The sequence below is a fragment of the Neurospora tetraspora genome (assembly GCF_033439725.1).
Source record: "Neurospora tetraspora strain CBS 560.94 chromosome Unknown B0H65scaffold_7, whole genome shotgun sequence".
NCBI lineage: Eukaryota > Fungi > Ascomycota > Sordariomycetes > Sordariales > Sordariaceae > Neurospora > Neurospora tetraspora.
In genome coordinates, this window is record NW_026944389.1 from 838,756 (window position 1) to 860,059 (window position 21,304).

Consider the following 21,304-nt stretch of genomic DNA (forward strand, 5'->3'; position numbering starts at 1 on the left):
ACAAAACGATAGTATTTATATGATAGCTGTCATATGGGTCTTAGAGTGTGCGTAGGTTGGGCTTAGAGTGTGCTGAGGTTTTCTCGTGATGAAAGTTATGGACGAGCATTACGATGATGAACGAGTATCGAGTGAGTCAAAAGATGAGGTTCATATCCGGGCTCACAGCCAGTTGAATCTGCATGCTTCGTTGGGACCAAGAATGAAAGCGGAAAGATTGCTTGGATGGAGGGGACTCAGGAGGAGAAAGTAAGCAACGTGACTGTCGTGCGGCAAGCGCATAAGGTAAGGTAGAGGTATGTACCGCCGGTTGCAAAGGCAAAACCCAGACTGGTGTGCTCGATATCTAACAGCTTTCTCTTCGTGAATCAGGAGCATTCCTTAGGTCTCTTTCCACTTTTGAGTGAAATGTGGGCGCGAGAGAACGGATATGACACGTTTGAACGGCAGGTACTTCATGCACTTTTCTTTGCATCATCAGCCGTATGGATATATCTCGAAACATTGCCTGTCCTACCAGTGGTAGCGCAAAAGGCGCCTATACCTGTCCGCCCAGCGCGATATAACCGTCCACTTTATCTCATCATATGCGAGCGAGTACATTTCCTTTATGTTCTCGCTGATCATATCATACCAAATCAGCAATGATCTCCTCAGAACTCCGAACCAAACACCCTACCCTACCCTTAGTACCCTCCATCTTGCACATAGGTAGGTAGAATGAACATGAGCCCCTATATACCTCCCGTCTCTCTCGACTTCAGTCCATCAACAATCGCCGAAACTCAAACATCATCCGCTGCACGCAGGACATAACACCCTTTCCTTCACAAATCAGTCTGACAACTCCAACTCCCTCTCCTCTCCCTCTGCTGCAACCTTCATACACAACTCCCTATTATTCTTCCTCGCCCACTTGTCGTCAACCGGCCACCTCTTTTGCTCCGGCACGATTTCGGCTCCGAAGCGCTCAAAGATTTCTGCTTCGGTCATCTCCACATCTCCGTCGTCTGCGTCCACATCCACATCTTCACCGTCGATTTCCATCATGCATGATCCCGCCCCTTCTTCCTCATTGCGGCGAGAAGTAAAGTGCTGCACAGCTCTGCCCTCCCTGAAGGGGTGTTTACCACCGAAATTGGGCGAGGGGCAGGTAGGTGCTGGACAGCAGAGGATGAAATACTTGTTTTGCATTTCCATTTCCTGAATCTGCTCGGAGGTCATGCCGGCGAAGTGGGCCTCGAGTTTGAAGGCCCAGTGTTGGCCCTTTTTGGCTAGGGAGCGCTTGATTGTTTGGCGCTCTTGGGCGGCTGCGGGTCTTTTGGTGACTTTGGTGATGTTGGCCTTGTCGGTGTTGTTGGTGGTTTTGGTTTTGGGTGAGCTGGGGCCGGGGAATGCGGATCTGGAGGGCGAAGTGGTGATTGCTTTGCCCTTTTCTTTAGGGTCTTTCTTGTTGGGGATGGTGCCGGGCCCGGAGGTGGAGCTGGATGTGCTGGTGCTGTTGCTGCTGTTGCTGGGTTTGTCGTTGACATTGTTGCTGTTGCTGGCCTTTGCTGTGATAGAAGCAGCGGTAGCGGTAGTGATGACAATAACTTCATCTTTGTCGTTGACATCCTCTGTGGTAGTTGGAGTAGGAGTTGGAGAGGCAATCGCCTTTCCTTTGCCTTTGTCTTTGACAACGATCTCCTCTTGGATGTTGTTGGATTCGCTGTTCGATCCAAGGTCGAACGGATCACCAGCAGATGGGCTCTGTCTGGAGAATGGCTTGTTCTCTTTGTTGTTCTTGCTGCTCTTCGTGACCTTGTTGCTGGTGCTCTTCAAGGAGGAAAGGCCAGGAGAAGGAGATCTGGAAACGGCTTTGCCCTTCCCTTTCAAATCTTTCTTGGATGGAATGAAGCCTGATCCGATGGCAATGATTGTCTTTGTGGGAGTGTCGCTGTTGTTGACATTCTCCTTGCCCTTTCCTTCCTTTGTGCCACCGCCCTGGGCCTCCTGGATGTCAATGCCCTGTGTCTCCTGGATGCTGTTGGAGGTGGTAGTGCTGGATCCAGATCCGGATCCGCTGGCGCTGGCGCTGTTGCTAGCTTGAGTTGTGGTAGTGGTAGGATCGCAGGCGAGGACTTCGGCTTTCTGTTCTCCCTTATCGGTTATGGCAATGGACTGCTCCTGGGTATCATTTGAGCTGGGGCTGTTTGAAGCGCCTGCGGTAGCGACGGCAGCGATAGTCGAAGAAGGGCCGGGAGTGGAAGAAGCGTCGGGAGGGGAAGAGAGGCTGCTATGGAACTGCAACACGGACAAGTACACCGACTCAGAGTCGGAGTCAGACTCGAGCTCGGGTTCGGGCGTGGCAGGGCGCTGGTCAGAGCGACTGGGACCAGGGACCGATTTGATAGCCGCGACACTGCCGAGTTTAAGCGTGGAAACAGGCTTGATAAGTGGAAGCCTGCTGGTCTTCCTGTTGTTGACAGTCTTGGTGATCTTGTTGAGTGTCTTGGCAGAGAAAGGGAGAGGCGAAAGGGACTTTGGGCTGGCTTTGCCCTTGCCCTTGATATCTTTTTTGGAGGTGATGGATCCTGAACCGGATTTGTTGCTGCCGGTGGATTTGGTTAGGGTTGTGGTTGTAGTTGTGGAAGTGTCGATGGCCTTGTCTTTGCCCTTATTCTTCCTGTTGTTGACATCCTCGCTCTGGAGGTCATAAGAGGCAGAGGGACTGGCGACGACTTGGCTTTCAGGGAGGACAAGCTTCGTCAATCTCTTTCTACGAACGGGCGTGACCAGAGCTCTCAAGGCAGAAGTGGCTGGGGCCTCGACTTGAAGAAGAGCTTCGTCTGGAACAGGCTGGTTTAGCGTGTTCCTGAGGCCATTAACCCTCTCGTAGAAGCTCCTCAGGATGCCGAAAGCCTGAGCCCTCGTGGGCATACCCCCCAGACCAGCAAGCTCCTCCAACTGGGCTTGATACTCCTGCTTGCACTCCCGAATCTTGTTGAGTGCCGACTCCCAGGCTTCCACAACCGCTTCCATCGCCTTTTGAACGGGATTGCCGTTCACACGGTCGTCGTCGCTCATGGTGATCTTTTGATTGGCTGTTGATTGGTCTGGTAGTTGGTTAGAATTGAGTTCTTGATTGCGTGAAAGAGAAGCGACGTACTTGTTGAGTAGAAGGGTGACTCTTGGCCAATGCTGGAATGTCAATGTGAGTGGTGATGTTGTGATGAAGTTTGCTGAAGTTTGCAAGTTGTTGCAGTGGTTCACTGTGGTTGTAAAGTTCAGCTTTCGAGGCGAGTCAAAAAAGTTGAAGGTGCAAGATCTTATGCGATTGGCGAGTGGATCCCCATTCGCATTCAAAGTCGTGAACAATAGAGGTATCCTATTGTCAGTCCTCTTGTTCCACCTTTTGCGGTCGTGAATAGTTCGTCTGTACTCTGTACTGAGTGGAACTCAAGGAGTGGACTGTGGGTACCAACTGTTGCCCGGTACCATGAATGGAACCTGAATACGGACTTCCAATTCATTGCTATTGTGCGATGGGATGAACTGACCATAGCTGGACAAACGGTACGCTCAAGGACTTTCATCCGATGTCAAATTCCCAACACAATACCGCTTCCTGTCTTGGCGCTTGCCACCACTTTTGCCTGCAGTGATGCCATTGTTTCGATCATGAGCTTAGAATCACAATACAGCGCTCTTTCTTCCAGCAGAGATGGGACGATTAGTTCAAATCTGCGCGGTGATGGTTCTCGTATCTAGTTATTTGACGTTGTGAGCAGGCCTATTGAGTGGCCGTAAGAATAAATCGGACATGGACGTCTAATACTACTCGCTTTATTCAAGAAAGGCCGTTGCAAAACTGTGATATGCCTTACGATTCGTTGAAAGTACGTCGACCAATGGCCATCGGGGATCATTTGATCCTGGAGATGACTTGAAGTCCGGTCCATATGTGTAATAAAGACATATGAATACGTGCAAGACTATCCCGAAGGTGTGATGTATTAGACCGTGGCGTGTTCGGTTTGATCTTACGACCGCTTGCCTGCCGAATTCAGTCCTCAAACCTTGCAGCTGGCTCTGGTACGCCCGATAATAACATCAATGCAGACCCGGGAAATGACCAGTCCTTCGATCAAAGAACAGCATATGGCATGAATTCAGACAAACTAGCATAGCGGAACCACCATCGGGCAATTTATTCTCGTGATACGAATGACCGATATTCTTCAGGTCCAAGCTGTGCTGCCTGCAATTTCCTCCCAACTTCGAGCCCTTCCTGTGCTACTTGGAGAGCCTGAGTAAACTGTCGTTCACATCAGACCACATAATAGGTCTATTCTCGTATGGCGGGGGATACGCTGGCACGGTATCCCTCAAGAGTTCAGAAGCCAGTTCAATTTCCAACCTAACATGATGGTCAGGCCAGTAACGACGAGGCTTCTAAGCGGTAAATTATCACCATAGCTGAGAGATTCCAAGGGCGGATAGCAACCCCCGACGAAATTTCGTTGTCATTCTTTACGGCAGCGCCCCGTATCTTCGACCCTGGGTGGGAGACCGTCGGGGCCTACTCGGTAATCTTCACCGAGATGTCACCAAACACCGAAGATCATGGCAAGCAAACTAAGATGGCATGGCGTTCAAAATTACTCAGGGACAACCGAGTTGCAGAAGCTCTGGCAGTTGTCCAGGCGCTTCAAGTTGCCCACCAGCGGTTGCGCACCCTCCCTGCTGGTTCAGGTGGTCCGAATTATACCGCCAGTCTCACCAGCCAATGCCCGACAAGTCACAACAAAGGCATCCTGGTGGCAGCACTGCCACATGTTTGGTCCTGGTTCAATTCATCGCAGTTTGGAGGGTATGATTAGTCCCAGGTTCCTTAGCAACTACTCAAAATCCCTCTCCTCAGCATCCCTCTCCCTCACCAACTCGTCCGCATCAAACACAATCTCCACCATGACCGTGTCCCTACATGGTTCCCCCCTCGGTGTCTGGAACCTCGTCCGTGCCGACACGATGGTGTTCTCATGGTGGTAATAATGCGGCCAGTTTCCTAGGAGGGCCTCCTGGTTTGCTCTTGCCAGGACCTGCTTGGCATTTGTTTGATCGTAGAACTCCCGTATCGGGGCAACTTTGCATGCCCATCTTAGGTGCTGTGTTCTCCCAGTGCTTGATGTCGTCCTTGTTGTCGTAATTGTGGTCGTGGTGCTTGCCGTTGTGCTGCTGGCTATGCTTCCCGTTGTGGTTGCAAAAGCGAGGTATACACCGACGCATTTGGATGGGTCATGGTCGTGGAGGCTGTCGCTTTTGAACACAATGATCCCGCTCGATATCTGTAGTTCTTCTTCTTGCGAAGAGTCGAAGGAACGGACGTATCGAGAAGTGGGGATGAAGTAGCTTATGTCGTCGCGGAGGTCACATCTCGGCAGTGCGGTATGCAGTCGGTACCCGGCCATGCCCCGGGGGAAGGTGATCATGAAACCGTGATCAGGCTGGGGATAGACTTCGAACCCCTTCATGGCTACGTCGATCTCGCGGCCGTAGGCAGAGTAGACACGCCCAAAGTAGGAGATGCAGTAGCTCGTTTCGGAGCGAGTGGTTAGATCGAGGGCACCTGCTGCCGCTCCCAGCTTCTCGGTGGAGTTCACTGCGTATGGGTCATCGATGTTGCGGCTAATCAGGCTGATGGGTATACGGGCGCGCATGAATTGGTTGTCTTTTCCGAAGAGGGGCAAGCAGATTTGAGAGCGCTGCATGTTGTTCTCGGTGTCGACTTCAACGCAATTGAAGACGGCGAGGACCCAGTAGGGCGAGAGGGTTTTTATGAGCGGGGTGGTCATAGCTAGGCCGGCATTGGTCATGGAGAAAGGCTGAGTGAGACGGCGGCCGTAGTGTGGGTAGATGCAGGCTCCTTTGACGAAGGCAGAGGGATGGTGGGCAAAGAGGGTCCCATCGGAGAGATTCGTTTCGAAGGCGAGAATGCTGTGGTCGTCAGACACTTTGATGATCTCTTCCTCGAGTCGCTTAAAGGCCTTGGATCCCTCCCCATACAGCAGAGGCATGTTGATGCCAAAGATGCCGAGCAGACAATAAGCCAGGTCTTCCTCTCGAGTTGTTTCTCGCTTGGCGGCCCAGGTCATCCGGTGGGCAATGCTGTAGTCTCGCAGTCGCTTCTCCTTTTTCAAACATGCCGCATCAATTCCGGTAATGGTAGATATGAGAACAGCGAGGGCCTTCTTGGTGCCCAGAACCTCCCAGTCCTTTGTGCAGAATTGGACATTTTCGGGGGCGATGAGCTCCTGGAGGGTCCAGCCACGGGTAAACCACCTGCTTTTTCGAAGGGAGTCGAGAGTATCGGTATTGGCCTTTGAACTGGACACAGGAACATCGGAGAGATAGACGTAGCATGTCGTGGCCTTCTCGTACCAGGTATACATGGAATTGATGGCTTCTGATAGCTCGGCTGAACTGGACTTATCGATACACACCGTGTCCACCCATGCATAGTCGAGACCGTCCCGGCGGGCCTGCCTGCAAGTTGCCAGGACTTTGTGGAAGCCAGAGCGATGCTTGTGTGTCAGTCGAGTCCATTTGTTGGTCCATTTCTGGAAGGTTGCTTCATTTGCGCCCCATGTGTGCGACAGAATGGCATATTGGGGGATGCTTGTGCCCGAGAAGTACTGGATCTCGAGGGTGTGGACGTTGATGAGGCGCATTGTTGGGAGAGAGCCCTGACTGGGTTGGACGGCTACCGCGGGTGTCTCATGGCCTGGTTTTCGAGGTGACTAGTTTGGCGTTTCCGGCGACGGAGTCGAACTGTCGAAGGCGGAGTCGCGATGTGATTCAGTCGAAGGTCGATTGAGCTGCAATTCGATCCATTGGAACGGTCCGGGGATGATGGCAGCGACGGAGTCGAGGGAGTGTCAGCTTAGTGGTGCGCTAATCTTGAATTGGCATCGTGGCAGTGCTCTGCACAGGGGAGATCGGGTAAGACAGCCGGGGTTCGATCGGGTTGACAGTGAGTTCGCCCTGGTTCGATATCGACGTCTCTTGCAAACGGGAACATGAAAGTCTATTATCGGAGCGATTGTACACGGGCGTACTTGTGGACGATGAGGGGATCAGAAATCCTCCAGCTTGTAGACGGTATACGATGGCTCCTCGTAGGGGTGTGCTCTGTCATTGTTGCGGTTAGCTGATATCCACTGTCGCATGACGATAGTGGTTATTGTTAGTGAGTCGACGTAAACCCACTCACTTCTTGAGAGCCTCGACAGCTTTCCTCGCCGTCTGCTCGCTATCACACAACATCTCGACTCTCAGCTCTTGGATCTTCTCTAGAACACCGACCTCTCCGGTGTGTGGGTTGGCGGCGCCGACTGGCCGAAATTGGCCGGTGCCAGTGGCAGTCCAGCAACATTCGCTGTAGTTGGGATAGCGACCAGCGCCGGCAGCGAAGACGGCCTGCTTGACCGTGTCCACGAACTGCGGCTCGGCGTGGAAAACGAGAGTGTATCTGGAGGGACGAGAAGCACGAGAGACGAAGGCGCCCATCTTTAACGGGGTGTTATGGTCTTGGTGTCAAACGTCGAATTCACTGAACGCCCAGACCCCGCCGTTCGTGCTCAAGTGGGGTCATTGGCAGCTGTCATGCGGGGATCCGCCGCTTTGACAATCGGCACGGGCCGTCAGGCACTGGTTCGGCCGGAAAAAGTTTCCCTCGTTTTTTGGGAAACTTGCAACTCAGCAAACAAACTTTCTGTCTCGTGGATGTCTCTCTTCCCACTCAAACACAACCCGTCACAACCAGCGCGCCTATGTCCGCCTTGTGTCTCCTCCCCTTTTCTCGTATCCAAGACATCCATTGCAACCACACCCCGATATGGCCGTTGACCATGGTTGAGGCTGAAGCCACAGAAAACCGCAGCCGCTGAAGTCGGAGGGCCATTGCTGATAAATACAGGGCATTCCGTCCAAACTTCCGGCCATGGCTTCAATAGTCAACATCGATGCCCTTTCCCGTCTGTCTCTTCCCGTACGGCCGAAAAATCGACTCCTCTTCACGTTCCTCTACCTGTTCCTGTCCCTCTTCCTCCCGATGCCGATGCCCAGATCAGATGGTATCCGATCGACATCAAGACAAGGACAACCTAGAAGACAGCATGACGAGTGTCCACTGTTTGCTCTCGGCAGCGGGGAACCCCAAGCTTACCTTAATTCAACCTCACCTTGTTAATCTCCATCATCGTGGACAACATCAACACTCAAGTTGCTCACCGTTTTTTTCTCTTCCATTCCGAACTATCGTGCATATGTCCCTATATTGACTGCAAAGAAGATTGTATTTCTTTTTCATGCCAATGAGGCCGGTTGGTGACAAGCCACCACCAAGCCACGACAAGTTGACGCCGGTTGGAGAAATGTCACGAGACGCAACAGTGATCACCAATCAGGCCAAACAGAGTCCGCCCCCGCATTCCCCAGCTTTTGTCTCCAGATTCTGTCGTTTCTTTTCCACTACATGTTTTCGTTATCACTTCCAAATTGCAGATTAATTCTCCTACCCACGAATCACACCTCGCCTGTCTTGGCTCCGCGGCATTTGCACTTACGCGAGCCAAAAGTCCCCATCACGGGCACCATTGCATCCTGCCCTCCACACCCTCTCGTATGCTTGACAGCGGCCCGTATTGGTCAAAGCCATGTTCAAGATGCCAACCTTCAAGTCAGATGCACCTTCTCGCTTCCAGTCCTGATGCGTCATGCAGGGGAGCCAAACTGTTTTCATCAAACCCAACACACGAAGTCGTCTGCAATTCGGAGGAGAATCCATCATTCCTTGGTACACCTCAATGTTTGATGCTACGCTGGCTACCCGAGTCATCATGTTCTTGGTTTAGCCGGCCGTGTCTCTACGGCCCCCCGTCACAAAACCACCTGCCGACGTCACGTCACACCACCCACGGGATGCGAGTTCCATCTGGATCATGATCATACCCAACGGCAGTACCTGCTTGCAAGTACCACCGGTCTTGCTCTTTCAAAGTGGTTCCCATCGTCACCTCACTACTTCTGATCCGGATGTATAACACGGCTAGCCATCCCCATCCCAGGTGATCAGGAGAGTTTACCATTCAAGCATAGCCAACCACTCCTTTACAATATCAGGATCGACAAAGACACTTTTTCTACAGTTTCCGCAGTCTTCTTCACCAGAGTACGTCACACATAAGTGACAAACACCTACAATGGCGCAGCCGCAACTCAGACGCAGAACAAGTCTTCGAGACAAACTGATTGTATGGCAAAACCCCACATCAGTCCTGGACACCGTGCCCGACAATGAGGAAGAAAGGCCGCGTTACGTCTACCAACCTCAACATGCGGCCGCCGACTTCTCTCGGCTGACAATCAAACCACCTTCCTCGGTTCTCCACGAGTGTCGACCATGTATCACAGGGTCCGAGACAAGTCGGATATCCCGTTCACAGACACGGGCCACACGGCGAGCATATCGTCGCCCCGAGTCGGCAAATCCTCTGGCAGAGATACGATTCCGCGGTCAACGGCGGGACATGGCATCCCCATCTTCGCAGCAAGAGCACTCAAGGCTATCCCACCTACCAAGACAACCAACACAGACTGCCACGAGGCCAGTTCCACTCACCGACTACGAGCTTTTCGTTGCACAAGCAGAGCTCGAGGAGAGGGCACACCAAGAGTTAATGCAGACTATGGAAGCGCAGCTACATGACAGTTTCCACGATCTTGTCAGGCCAGACCCTCATCAACAGTTTGCGTCGCTGTCTCCTACGAGTCTAGGCGCAGGCTCGACCGCCGTAGCTGGGACAAGTAGGACAACAACCGGCAACAAGAGTCGCGCGAGCCGCACCAGCTGGGCACCCAGTTATGCAAATGGTGGTACAGTGGCAGATATCATTGCATCAGAGGCTCACCATGTCAGTGCAAAGCATCAATCACACAAAGACTCAAAGAGTCATACAGTGATGGCGAAGGGCGTCAAAGGATCAATCCACAGGTCAGGTACTGCACATGGCGTTTCAAACGACAACCATACACCGCAGCCAAAGGCTCTCACTCTGAAGAGGCAAGCAAGTTTTGCGCAGAGAATCGCAGAATACATCCGTCCTCCACGACCAGATGTCGTGGATTCATGTAGGAACGAGACCACTCTGACGTTGACACGGTCTGGAAGTCGAGCCGGGTTAAGAAGGCTAGTGGCTGTTCCGATTCACCACATTGAGACGCTCGCAGAATAAGCACCATTCAAGAGTACATTATCGTTAATGAATAAACCACGTCACCTCTCTCTATTGCATTCTCTGCTTTGCTCTTTGTCATCACCGTATTTAATCCTTATGTGCTCTCCAGTCACACAAACTCCTTACATGATGACAACGACTAACCTGCCGGCACTTGACGGCGACAATGAGCAAATGGCCGAAGGTGGCTCATGGCTGAAGATGTCGACCAAGTTCCTCGCGCTACCAGGTGCCGCCCTTGGAGGTCAGATTCGGCCTCGTCTACGACGAGAAACGCGACGCCATTCAGGCCCTCCTATACTCTGTCGTATCCGGCACGGCACTTGCAATCGACGTCACTCTCGCCGCTCGCTACAACGGCCAGGATTACCACACTCCCGCCATGCTCATCGGCACCCCCGACGCTACCCTTGCCTCTCGCGCCGTCAGCCACTCCTGGTAGGAGCAGGATGGCGACGGCACTTCCTCGTGCGTCGTTGGCGTCCTTGACGAGGAGGTTCTCACTGTTCCTCATCCGTGCGAGCTGTCCTTTCCGAGTCGAAGGCGGAGGGTGATGTTGCTGTCCGGCGCTTACTTCTAGAGACAGCCCTAAGGTTGTGTTCGTTCCCGGCTGTACCACGGTAGGGAGGCCTTGCATTACCGTACATAACCCGCAGCTGCACTCCCTGCACGGTAACGTAAGCTAAAGTTTTTTTTATTAAGGCTCCTTACTATTTTGTGTTCGTTAGTATTGGGTTGTAAGAATAGGAGCGCTATAATTATAGGGGGTTTGGGGGGTGTGGTGCGCTAAAGAGCTCGGTTCTTGCAGTCTTATATATGGGGTCTAGGACTGTTAAAAATGTTAAAAATCCGGCTATTTCAGTAAGGAATCTGGGCTTCTGATTGGTCAGATGCATGCCTTGTATGGATTTGGGGTAATGCAGCGACTTGCATATTTTTACTGAAATCCAGCCGAACACAAAAAGTGTAGTTGTAAGATTGTACCTTATAGCTACCAAAATTGGGTTTCCCTACCGTGGTACAGCCGGGAACGAATATAACCTAACATATGGGTTTTGTGCCTATCAAGACCGAAGTTCCGTCAACCCAACGCTAATAAACAATCAATGGGGCACATCAATGCCCTATGGGGACTATGCACACATGACGCCTGGACGGAGAGAGCATACGTCGTCAACAATGGTTGATTTAAGGCCTATCAGAGGATGAAATTGAAGAAGCGAAAAAAGAAGCGAGGCGCGCGAGGGCTACCAATGCAAGGGAAACCAGAGCTCATCGTCCCAACTACGAGGACATCTGGCCATATCAACCGGACAACCGGCTATATGGACCAGACAGAAGCCCTGGAAGGTCGGAAAACTGCGCGTTACCATTCCATCAAAGTGGGACTTGAAGTTCGAGAAGCAATACCGTTCGATTCTCGCGGATTCCTTGGGTTGGGACGCCGATACCATAAATTAGCGAATGGTGGTGATGGTTACACCTTCTCAGCGAATGGACGCGTACCTCTACATATTTAGCAACGTCAACCCAGATCAGATCTAGAGGTACCTCGGCAAACTTGACCATGAAGTTGGTAGCACTTAAATACGCCTTCTACATCCTGGCCGGCGCCTCGAAAACCCTGACTGGAGAGTACCCCTTGATCGACAAACTCAAGGCCGAAGCCAGACGCAAGCCCAAAGAGTTCCGGGAAAAGCTACGCACCTTGCCAATGAAGTCACCCAATTCATCGGCTTCAAAGGTGAGGAGTTCCAACTCCTGCAGGCGTCGAAAAGGCAAACCTTGGAATGCACGACGTTCATCCATGATCTTGAGAGCAGCACTATGGGAAGCTGAAGTAAATTCCTCACCCTAGCCTCTGACCAAAGAACAGACAGCAGCAACGGCTATGCTAGATATCGAACATGAAGACAATATCCCTATCCCAGATACCGACAGCAACGTATACACTCGAGGTACAATCGGACAACACAATGTCGTTATCGCTTGCCTTCCTGAAGACATCATCGGAACAACTGCAGCAACTAACGTTGTTACGCATATGCTAAGAACATTCACGGGGATCAGATTCGCCCTCATAGTCGGTATTGGGGGTGGTATTCCCAATCTACCTGACTACGACGTTTGCCTTGGCGACATTGTTGTCAGTGGGCCTCAGGGGACCTTTCCTGGGGTAAGGGCACCGTTCCACTCGTGATCGACGGGGCCAAGAAGTTCTTGGTCCTCAGAAAAGGAGATTCCCGACATGGAGCGAATCTTCTTGAGACACGCCCGGTTCTGTGCGCCAAGGTAGCGAATCCTTCCATCAGTCAAATCCTGGAATTCGAAGAAATCTTCATCGTTCCACCCATCGGCATCTTGTAGCTCTTTGTGGCGACGAGTAAAGGTGGCTGTCAATGGCACCATTGGCCGATAGCCAATATAGGTGTAGGTCGACCTCCAAACCGGGAATCTCGCCAAGCATATGAGAGTATTCGAACATCGAGAACTGAATGGATGTCAATAGATGCCCGTGAGGAATCCTGCTCGTACTCCAGCTGTTGTTGCTGAGTGGGATGTGTCCTCCGCAGTCCATGAAGAGACAGAGCTGTTGCGTACAGTCGTCGTTTTGTGCAGGTTGTTCGGTCTCGTACGCTGGGCTGAACAGAAGATAGTAGGCTAGGGCCTCAGCCTCGTAGAAGAAGATGACACGATCCCGTGCCGAGGCCAAAGTCCAGTAAGGCCTCGCCTATGAGCTGCAAATAGACCTCTTCGAAATCGAGGTTCCACTGCGCCGGGATAATTCACGCAAAGTCGATTGACCATCCATTCTGTGGTCTTATTCATGGCCTCGATAGTCTCGTCGGCCCTAAGTGCTAGTGAGCTGTTTGGTTGCAGGAGAAGAGAACGAGGAGAGACTAAACTCACATATAGATAAGGTAGGTACTATCGATCTATAAAAGTTGGGTCTCGTCCGGACAGCGGACTGACCAAATATCACACTCCTGATGACCTCGCGCAAGGTTTTTCCCCTTTCTCCGACACAAACACAGTTGTTCCCACCTTCATAGTACAGCGGGAGCCGGGAATCGATCTTTTCATAGCGGTTGCTTCGGGCTCGATAGGGGTTTGCAACCAGCGCTATTTCCAGGACAAGCTGCATGTTGTTGCCATTTCCTCTGATATCCGCCTTGATGAAATACCTGCCCTCAGTGCGACTGGGAGGCAAAACAGAGCGTTGGCCTTGAAGCAGAACGTACCCACGCTCTGCGCTGATCTGAGAAAGGGAGTTGGGGTCCTCGTTCTGGATGTTTGGGGTTTTATCGGCGTACCAGGGATCGCACACAAGGCAAAACTCATCGCCCTGGTGAATGTTGATGAGGCTCTGTACCCTGTCATACAAAAGCTTGTTGCCGATGTTGCCTCCTGCAGCAATGGCGCTGGAGGCGGCTTGGAGCTGTAAGGCTCGGGGTAGGTCGGGTAGCTAGGCTTGGGGAAGGGTGAGGTAGACTTATAGGCCGCGAGCTCTGAGTCGTAATAGTCTTCGGGGTCGGAAAATGAGGAGACGTACGGCTCCGGACAGGGGTCGTATGCCTGAGCATACCATGAGTCCTGATATCGAATAGGGACAGGCTTGATTCTGTTATGCTTTTTAGAGGTCAGCCTCTTGACTCTTTGCCATTGCTCCTCGACAACGTCAATCACCCTCTGTACGCTCTCTCTCAGAGATCGTCGATCTGACGTTGGCTAAAGATAAGTTGTACGTGGTTAAAGTTGTTGTCGAAGATATCGAACAAATACGGGCCGGGAAGATAGTCGCCTGGACTCCAAGAGTGACGGCACTCCATAGGAAATTTCTGCCTTATTTGTTTCTTTGCAGCCACGAAAAGTCTATCCCCCACGGCAGCGCCTGGTCGTGCCTTGTACTTCCCTTCGCACGACTGAAGCACATTGAAGTAGAGGTGCTCTCCTCCACCGCCAATGCCTAGAGGTATTGTATGATCAGTATCCAGTTGAACCTGAGCTTGAACCGTGTACTTGTTGCCGCGATTGCATAGTAGGACTTACCGAACGCGTCATCTTGTCTGAAAAACTTTGGCTCCTGGTGCTGAGTACTATGTACCCAGAAAATAGCGCCATTCTGAGGTCAAGTATCAACATCATTACTGTACAAAACCGATGTAACATGCATGCGAGGGCAGTGAATGAGTCTTACCAAGTTGTGGCCACCAAATTGCAGGACGAGACAGACCCTCTGTTGCTCTCAGCCACGCAAGAGCTTCGCTACTTGAGGATACTCTGCCGAAGAGAGCAGAAAGTGCGCGAAGGGGCGACCGTTAGGTATGAGATATGATCTGTGAATGTCGCCTGTCGCTGAAGTGGTACTACGACTGCGATAGTCGAAGAAGCCGCTCACGACAACTACTGTCAAACGGTCGCGTTGTTGCTGAAAATGCGGTGAACTTCGAGCATTCTGGCGTTCAGCTACAGAGATGCATAAACCCTGTTGTGATGTTTGTTTTGGATGATTGTGTGGAAAGGCAATGGTTGCATATGAGGGAGTCTATTTCTATATAACAGAGACGTGTCCGATAGACTGTGCAAATAGATGAGGTTCCCAAATGTCTATTTTCTGTGGAAGTAGTCTTCCCCTACCTTATATACCTGACGCTGACCACAACTCCTTCCATGCCGCATGACGCTTCCTTCCCAGAGAACTTGCTCCCTTGTACCTTCTTTCTTGTCATCATAGAAGTTTGGACAAGCATTGTCACTCCTGCTTTGATGTTCATTCGAACATCCTCCAACAGTCACTTGACAATAACATAACCCTTCTCTCCCTATACCATCCATGACACAAGTGCAATCACTCCAAATCCTCCATCGCCTCATCCCCATCTCTATCTCTTTCCAATCAAGCCCTGGTTATGTTTCCTCGCCCACTCCTCATTAACCGGCCATCTTGCCGTATCTTGGACAACTGTTCAATGACAACAAAGACATTAGCCAACCGCTCTTCTGCTTTCGAAATCACAATCACAAAAAACAGCAAAGAGAATGAATGACTAACCTTCCCTAGCAAACCGCGCAAAGATATCCTCTTCACCCTCCGCCTCAACACCACACTTCCTGAAGTGTTCCACCGCTCTGTTCCTCTTGAAGGGATGCCGATTAAAGTTCGGGGTATCGGCCTGACACACTCCAAGCAGCTCGGGAGCGGGGCAAGCGAGCACGAAGAACTTGTCGTTTTTGTTCTTGGCTTCGCCACTATCACTATCGTCGCTGTCGTCGCTGTCGTCGCTGTCGGAGTCATCAAGACCAGCAGCAGCAAGAAGGTGTTGTTCCGCTTTGAAAGCCCAGTACTTGCCCTTCTTCACTTGCGAGCGCTTGATGGTTGCGCGTTGGGCAGCGGCGGCGGGCTTGAAGCTTGACGACTTGATGACTTTGTTGGCGGTCGCGCAGGAGGAGGAGGGAGGACCGGGGGAGGTCACTCTGGCTTTGCCTTTTCCTTTGTCTTTCTTGGGCGACACGGCTCCAGAGCCGGATCCGAATCCGCTGGCTTTCGTTGAGGAGGCGGCGGCGGCGGCGGCAGCGGTGTTGTCCTCAACGGCGTCCGTGGCCTTTCCTTTGCCCTTTTCTTTCGCTGTGTATCTCTTGGGGCGGCGAATGAATGGATCGGGGGAGGAGGATCGGGAGCGGGAGCGGGTCGAAGGGCCTGCGCCGTCGACAGCGGGCGTGACGGCGCGCTGACCAACTCTGGTTTGGGCGCGAAGGGAGCGCGCAGTCTGGGCAGGGGCCGTGACTTTGGTGGTCTGTCGAGTTTTGGAGGCAGATGAGCCGGCTGCCACTGGTGGCACGGTCGGACCTGTTGTGCTGGAAGAGGCAGTGGTTTTAACGGTGGGGTCGGGAGCGGAAGGACCTGGGGCGTTGGTGGTCGCTTCGGTAGCGGTGCTAGCAGCGGGTTCTACATGGCGGTTGCCCCTGCCAATGTTAGGCTGGTGTCTGGTTGGTACGTCCACCTCAAACATCGGATCCCCCCAAGGATTCTCCCTCGTTCGAGGAACACGATACGGGTCCCGCTCTGGGAGTGAGTTTGGTGGCAGGGAATCAGCACTCTCTGCGCTGTCTAGTACCATGTCGGGGTTCGCCTTCCACGCGTCATACCACGGATGGTCGCAAACAGGCGTTATCTGGATCTTCCAGTTGTTCTGCCAATCGACGAGCTCATAGTATGGATAGAGCGGAGGCATGAACACATGCCTGGGGGCAACAAGGACTTGTGCTCTCAATGGTGAACCTAGAAGGGTTGCAAGTTCGTCGAAGATGTCTTCATGTCGTTTCTTGTACACTCGAAGTTGCTCAACCGTTTCCTCCCATCTTACTCCGAAGGGGGCGTTGGAGTCAGAGAAACGGAACGAAAAGCCTTGAAATATTCTTTGGGCTTGCCTTTGCACCTCATCGAGTTGATGGCGTGCTTTGAGGTAAGCATCGTACTCATCATCCTTCAGCTTGACGAACTCTGCCGTACCGGGTTCGAAGGGCTCGGGATCATACGCAGTGAGCGGACGCGGAGACGAGCCTGGACCGTTCTCGCCGCTCATGTATCGGGGAAGCCTCCGATGCTGCTGAAGGCTGAAGTTGAAGGTAGGTACGGAAGATCCGCGAGTTCCTGTACGAAGAAGGGAGTGTGAGGTGATAAGCCACAGGTGGTGAACCTGAGGGTCAGTGTTTTGAAGATGTCAAAGTCAATGCTCACGTTGAGAAGGCGGTAACTTTGATGAGATTCGAGGCAGTTGTACTTATTGCGAGACGACAAGCGGGTTTTTGTCTAGTGGTGCTTGAGATGGTTGTGGAGAGAGAAATCCTTTGTGGTCGGCGGGAAGACGTCGGGTTGAATCCTAAGAGCATGGAGAAGAACATCATTATCAAAGATGTCATGGTTGAATAGATTCCAAGCTATTGTCTTTGTTGTCGCAATCCTCTTTGTTTGGCCACAGATCTAGGTGTGGGGTCATGGCAAACTCTAGTATTGTTCCTCAAAGATCAAGCCAGTCCTGTCCCATTGACTCACGCCACTCAATGAATAGGTATCTTATTCTTCTGCGACGTACCCCATTGAAGTTCAGATCAAACTCATGGCAAGTTGATACGGGGCACCTCCCAATTGTGGCCAAGCCAGTCCACTCTTATTTCAATCCGAAGCAAGGGAAAGTACCTAGGTTTCACATGTTCGCCAAACTCGATTCCATAAACTTTCGGACATTGTGTCTACTATACAGGTGGCCCTCGAACATGGGCAGCTACCTTACTAATGGATTCAGTGCTTTACGCCACAAACAGAATATAAAACCAATCGTCATATCTGGCAGGTGCCTGCGTTGATGTTCATGAGTTTAAACGGCCCTGTTTTGAGACTGTAGTGTCTGCTTGGCCGCACTCGACGTTGCTTTCCACTCCTGAATCCACAATGGTCGTAGGTGAAGGGTGAATACCTATGTCTTGGTGTCCTCTCATCCCGTGTCTGGTATTTCTCACTATCTGTACGTCAGGTAAAGGCCTTGGTCGTCAATTAGGGCTTTCTCAGACCCACAGAAACTTTGACTCCCGGTCGTAAGTGCCCGGGCTGCCTGGTTGCCTGCCCGGTCGCTTGGGGCACTTCTGGCCGACCTTCGCTTCCCTTCCTCTTCCCCTCCTTTTCCTTGCAGGTTCACGCCAAATTCTCACCGCGCTCGTTTCCCTGCTCTGCCAGCATCAACCGTCGCTCAATCTTCCAACAAGCCTTGCTTCGCTTGCAAAGAGTGGACAAAACACGCTACTTCTTCTGCCTCATTTACTTGCGCCCTTTACCCAGCAGTTTTCCAGGCCGACACAAAGCAGCCAAGATGGCGAATCCTCCGCAGTAAGTTCACCCCACCAAACAAAGATCTCTGTCCCAGTGCGGCCATCACATGTCGCAAAGCCCATCATTCTTTGGATGCCAGTAGTAACGTAGGGATACCCTTACCAACAGAGAGGTTTGCGTTTGAATCGACTTGGGAAGCACCGGCATTCGTGCATTCGTCCTGGCAAACGACCAGTCTCACAAGTTCATTCCGAACTTGCACCCCCTCAGCCAGGATGACAAGAGCTTCCCAGCTCATGGTTATCCATACGACTCCAATGGACCCGTCTATCTTCCCACCATGCTCGATCCGAATCGAGAACAGGAGTCGTTGAAATACGGCTTTTACCTTTTCTCAGGCGACCCAAACAACCTGTTTCCACAGTATCCTCTGATGAAACGGTTGCGCGACGCCGACAGCCCGGAGCTCCGTGCTAGGCTCAGAGAAGGAATGATCCAGATGTTTAGGCATCTAAGGAACAAGATCGAGGAGAACCCGGTCGTTAGGCGTCGCGGCTGGGTCGTTGGTAAACTTTCCATTACCATTCCAAACCAATGGACTCTTGAGTTCGAGGAGGTTTACACCCAACTTCTCGCCGAGGCCTTCGAATGGGAGATCGAAGTGGCCAGAAGGAAGATCTTCTTTTACACGGAGACAGAGGCACTTGGCCAGTTGTTGCTCCAATCTGAGGATTTCGAGGAGGCGTCAGTGGCGCTCGCTAGCCAGAACAAGCACAAGGTGTGCCTAGTTCTTGATTTTGGTGGGCATAACCTGGTAAGAGCCTCGGATAGCGTGACTCCTTATTGGGCTTAGCTAACATTACGTATTTCAGAACGGCTCAAAGTTTTGGGTCTACAGCGTCGAGGGTGGTGAGCCAAAGTTCTTCAAGCTAGGACCCGCATTTGGTAGGTTTCAATACACTTGCCATAACGGCTCCCCACGACTTTCATTTAGTCCGCTCTAACCGAAACATGTTTTGTTACAGGTGTCGGCGGTGGAGGAGAACATTTGCTTCACCATGTTATGCAGGAGTGCGAGAAGCAGTACCGAAGGATGGTGAGAGACACTCCTCTCGCGGGCCAACCACTCTCTGGGCACGCAAAAGCCGAAATTCGGGCCAAATTCATCAGGCTAGCCTTCCGTGAAAATTGGGGGCCTGGTTCATTCATGCCAGACGATGGTTTGGCCATCGATATATTGGACGAACACAACCATCATAGACGGTTCGTATTCGACAGTAACCTCCGAGACCACCTCTGGAATCAAGCATACAAAGCCATGCTTGACCTTGCCAAGAAGGAGCTGATAAAGCTCAAGATAATTACTTCGAGGGATGAGAACGGAATCATCCCGGATGCGTTCATCGTAATCGCGGGGGGTCCATCCGCAACAAGCCGCTGAGGCAGAAGATGGAACAGCTGATCAGCCAGCTAGGCTTGCCGGCGGCCACATTTGTGAACAGTGCGGGATTGGACAATGAGTAAGTTTCCGTACCATCGAACAACCATTTTCTTCTGGCTAGTTGCTAATGACATCTAACCATCCTGGTAGCTCCGTTCGAAACGCTTGGGGAGCCGCTATCGCAGCCCTCAAGCTAATCACGGCTGAGGCCTTTTTCAAGCAAGGAGCAGCCATCGGCATCCAGGTCAAGCAGGCCGGCAGTAAGAAGTGGGACAACTCCGCAACCACAATCTTTTACTATGTGAGTATTTTCATCCATTCTGCTTACCTTATAAATGCTTCGCACAAAGAAGTTCACAAAGAAGTTCAACCCGCTCAATCTCAGTACACTCCTGACACCTCAAATTCTTCAACAGTGCACTCGGACCCAGCAACCCAAATTTACCGACTGCATGCTCAGCACCAAAGAAGGCGAAACTTCGACCCGTTTTATGCCGACCAGAACCCCAATCTCCAACACGACGACCCCGAGACGATTCCTCCGATCAGTGCTGGAGGGCGGAGCTACATTTTGTTGGACGCACAGCCCGTGGTCTTGCCCCGGTCTCCGCTCAAAGGCAGATACTTTTGCTCGGTCCGGGTGGAGGGAGCGGGTGACAACATGGAGCTCGTTGTAGAAGAGAAGCAGGTCGGGCCTCATTTCAGGTCTGCCGAGAAGTATTACAACTCAGCCTGGCACCGGCTCCCGCTATACTTTGACGGTGGGAGCAGGTGTGTCTCTGTTGGAGAGCGGGGCGTAGATCTGGATGATATCATTGTGGCCCTCCCTTCTCAGCCTCAACCCAGCCATCATGATAGTGTTGCCCAGTTTCTCACACACATAGCAAGCGGCCCTTGAGCTCCTCTCGGCTCTTCCTTCCTTCCTTTCTACTCTTTCCCTTATTTTTGGGGTTCAAGCGAACCAACCACCGTCCACCCTGATCCTCAGCCGTTTCTTCAACTCTTCCAAAGGAAGTCGACATACAGGTGGAAGTTCACGTCCAGCCATGCTATAGCAGTTATTTCCACGGTGGAAAGACGGTTTCAATTGCAACACAAGCTGTGTTATCATTGGCAAGAATTTGGCTACACTCCTGGGAGATTGGGAGTCTGATACTAGTGTCCTCCGAGCTCAACATTCAGCGGGGCATACAGGTCTCATCTGTTCATCTTCATCAAGGCATGAAGTTGGCGATCTTTGCGGAATCTGAACCAGCACAATAACAGGTTAACTTGAATGGGCTTGAATACAAGGAGTGGCTATAGCAAGGGTTGGCCGAGAAAGCGGAAAGGGGGATGTGGTCTCTCAAGGAGCAGTCCGGGTGATAAGGGCGGGTCATATTGAGGAGTCGAAGAAGAACACCGGGCCTCTAGGTGTAGTGTTGATGTACAAATTTACCTAACCTTTCAGATAAGAGAAAGGGCGCATATGAAGACAATCTTGAGCGTAACGACCGCAGCGGGTGTATAAGGAGGGCACCTAGCATAGCAGGGGGGGTGCCTAGCCTAGGTCCAAATTCTAACCATGATAGTGGGACTTGCCGAGTTCAATCACCTAGCCTAGCTAGTTGGTCAGGGAAGGCCTCTGATTGGTCGGATTTGGGTGCAAAATGGCAAAAGTTAAAGACCCCTATAAGGACCTTCTAGAAGGCCACTATAGGGTCTTTAGTTAGGGATGGTCTTGGGAGTTTAGAGGTGGTTGTGGTATTTGACTTTGGCTTT

General features: G+C 51.8%; 8 protein-coding genes across 8 annotated transcripts; 3 read left to right on the plus strand and 5 right to left on the minus strand.

Annotated features, from left to right (window-relative positions):
- Positions 1-537: 537 nt before the first annotated feature.
- Positions 538-3,066, minus strand: B0H65DRAFT_579734 (uncharacterized protein; the record flags this gene model as incomplete). Its single annotated transcript, XM_062830777.1, has 1 exon — positions 538-3,066. The coding sequence occupies one exon, from the start codon at positions 3,064-3,066 to the stop codon at positions 835-837; it is 2,232 nt and encodes a 743-aa protein (XP_062678250.1). The 3' UTR covers positions 538-834.
- A 1,814-nt stretch (positions 3,067-4,880) lies between these two features.
- B0H65DRAFT_541750 (heterokaryon incompatibility protein-domain-containing protein) lies at positions 4,881-6,710 on the minus strand (the record flags this gene model as incomplete). Its single annotated transcript, XM_062829187.1, has 1 exon — positions 4,881-6,710. The coding sequence occupies one exon, from the start codon at positions 6,708-6,710 to the stop codon at positions 4,881-4,883; it is 1,830 nt and encodes a 609-aa protein (XP_062678251.1).
- A 437-nt stretch (positions 6,711-7,147) lies between these two features.
- Positions 7,148-7,728, minus strand: B0H65DRAFT_474800 (uncharacterized protein). Its single transcript, XM_062827272.1, has one exon. It carries the CDS (start codon positions 7,546-7,548, stop codon positions 7,249-7,251), a length of 300 nt encoding a protein of 99 aa, XP_062678252.1. The 5' UTR covers positions 7,549-7,728; the 3' UTR covers positions 7,148-7,248.
- A 1,320-nt stretch (positions 7,729-9,048) lies between these two features.
- B0H65DRAFT_283778 (uncharacterized protein) lies at positions 9,049-10,371 on the plus strand. The gene has a single exon (XM_062822914.1). The coding sequence runs from the start codon at positions 9,243-9,245 to the stop codon at positions 10,272-10,274; it is 1,032 nt and encodes a 343-aa protein (XP_062678253.1). The 5' UTR covers positions 9,049-9,242; the 3' UTR covers positions 10,275-10,371.
- Positions 10,372-12,138: 1,767 nt separating this feature from the next.
- On the plus strand, positions 12,139-12,477 carry B0H65DRAFT_432276 (kinesin; the record flags this gene model as incomplete). Its single annotated transcript, XM_062824993.1, has 1 exon — positions 12,139-12,477. A coding segment is annotated over one exon (339 nt), but the record flags the coding sequence as incomplete, so codon positions are not given.
- An 894-nt stretch (positions 12,478-13,371) lies between these two features.
- B0H65DRAFT_399456 (uncharacterized protein) lies at positions 13,372-13,641 on the minus strand (the record flags this gene model as incomplete). The annotated part of the gene is made up of 2 exons (XM_062823778.1): positions 13,372-13,477; positions 13,592-13,641. Coding segments are annotated over 2 exons (156 nt in total), but the record flags the coding sequence as incomplete, so codon positions are not given.
- A 1,166-nt stretch (positions 13,642-14,807) lies between these two features.
- B0H65DRAFT_579762 (uncharacterized protein) lies at positions 14,808-17,376 on the minus strand (the record flags this gene model as incomplete). The annotated part of the gene is made up of 3 exons (XM_062830778.1): positions 14,808-15,240; positions 15,331-16,856; positions 17,372-17,376. The coding sequence occupies 3 exons, from the start codon at positions 17,374-17,376 to the stop codon at positions 15,161-15,163; spliced, it is 1,611 nt and encodes a 536-aa protein (XP_062678256.1). The 3' UTR covers positions 14,808-15,160.
- A 619-nt stretch (positions 17,377-17,995) lies between these two features.
- On the plus strand, positions 17,996-20,441 carry B0H65DRAFT_591246 (uncharacterized protein; the record flags this gene model as incomplete). Its single annotated transcript, XM_062831093.1, has 7 exons — positions 17,996-18,159; positions 18,271-18,916; positions 18,975-19,047; positions 19,128-19,520; positions 19,577-19,622; positions 19,694-19,844; positions 19,929-20,441. The coding sequence occupies exons 2-7, from the start codon at positions 18,443-18,445 to the stop codon at positions 20,439-20,441; spliced, it is 1,650 nt and encodes a 549-aa protein (XP_062678257.1). The 5' UTR covers positions 17,996-18,159; positions 18,271-18,442.
- Positions 20,442-21,304: the final 863 nt, after the last annotated feature.

Bases quoted from the DNA above. Each gene is read 5' to 3' on its own strand.
- B0H65DRAFT_474800 (XM_062827272.1), bottom strand. From the start codon at position 7,548: ATGGGCGCCTTCGTCTCTCGTGCTTCTCGTCCCTCCAGATACACTCTC.
- B0H65DRAFT_283778 (XM_062822914.1), top strand. From the start codon at position 9,243: ATGGCGCAGCCGCAACTCAGACGCAGAACAAGTCTTCGAGACAAACTG.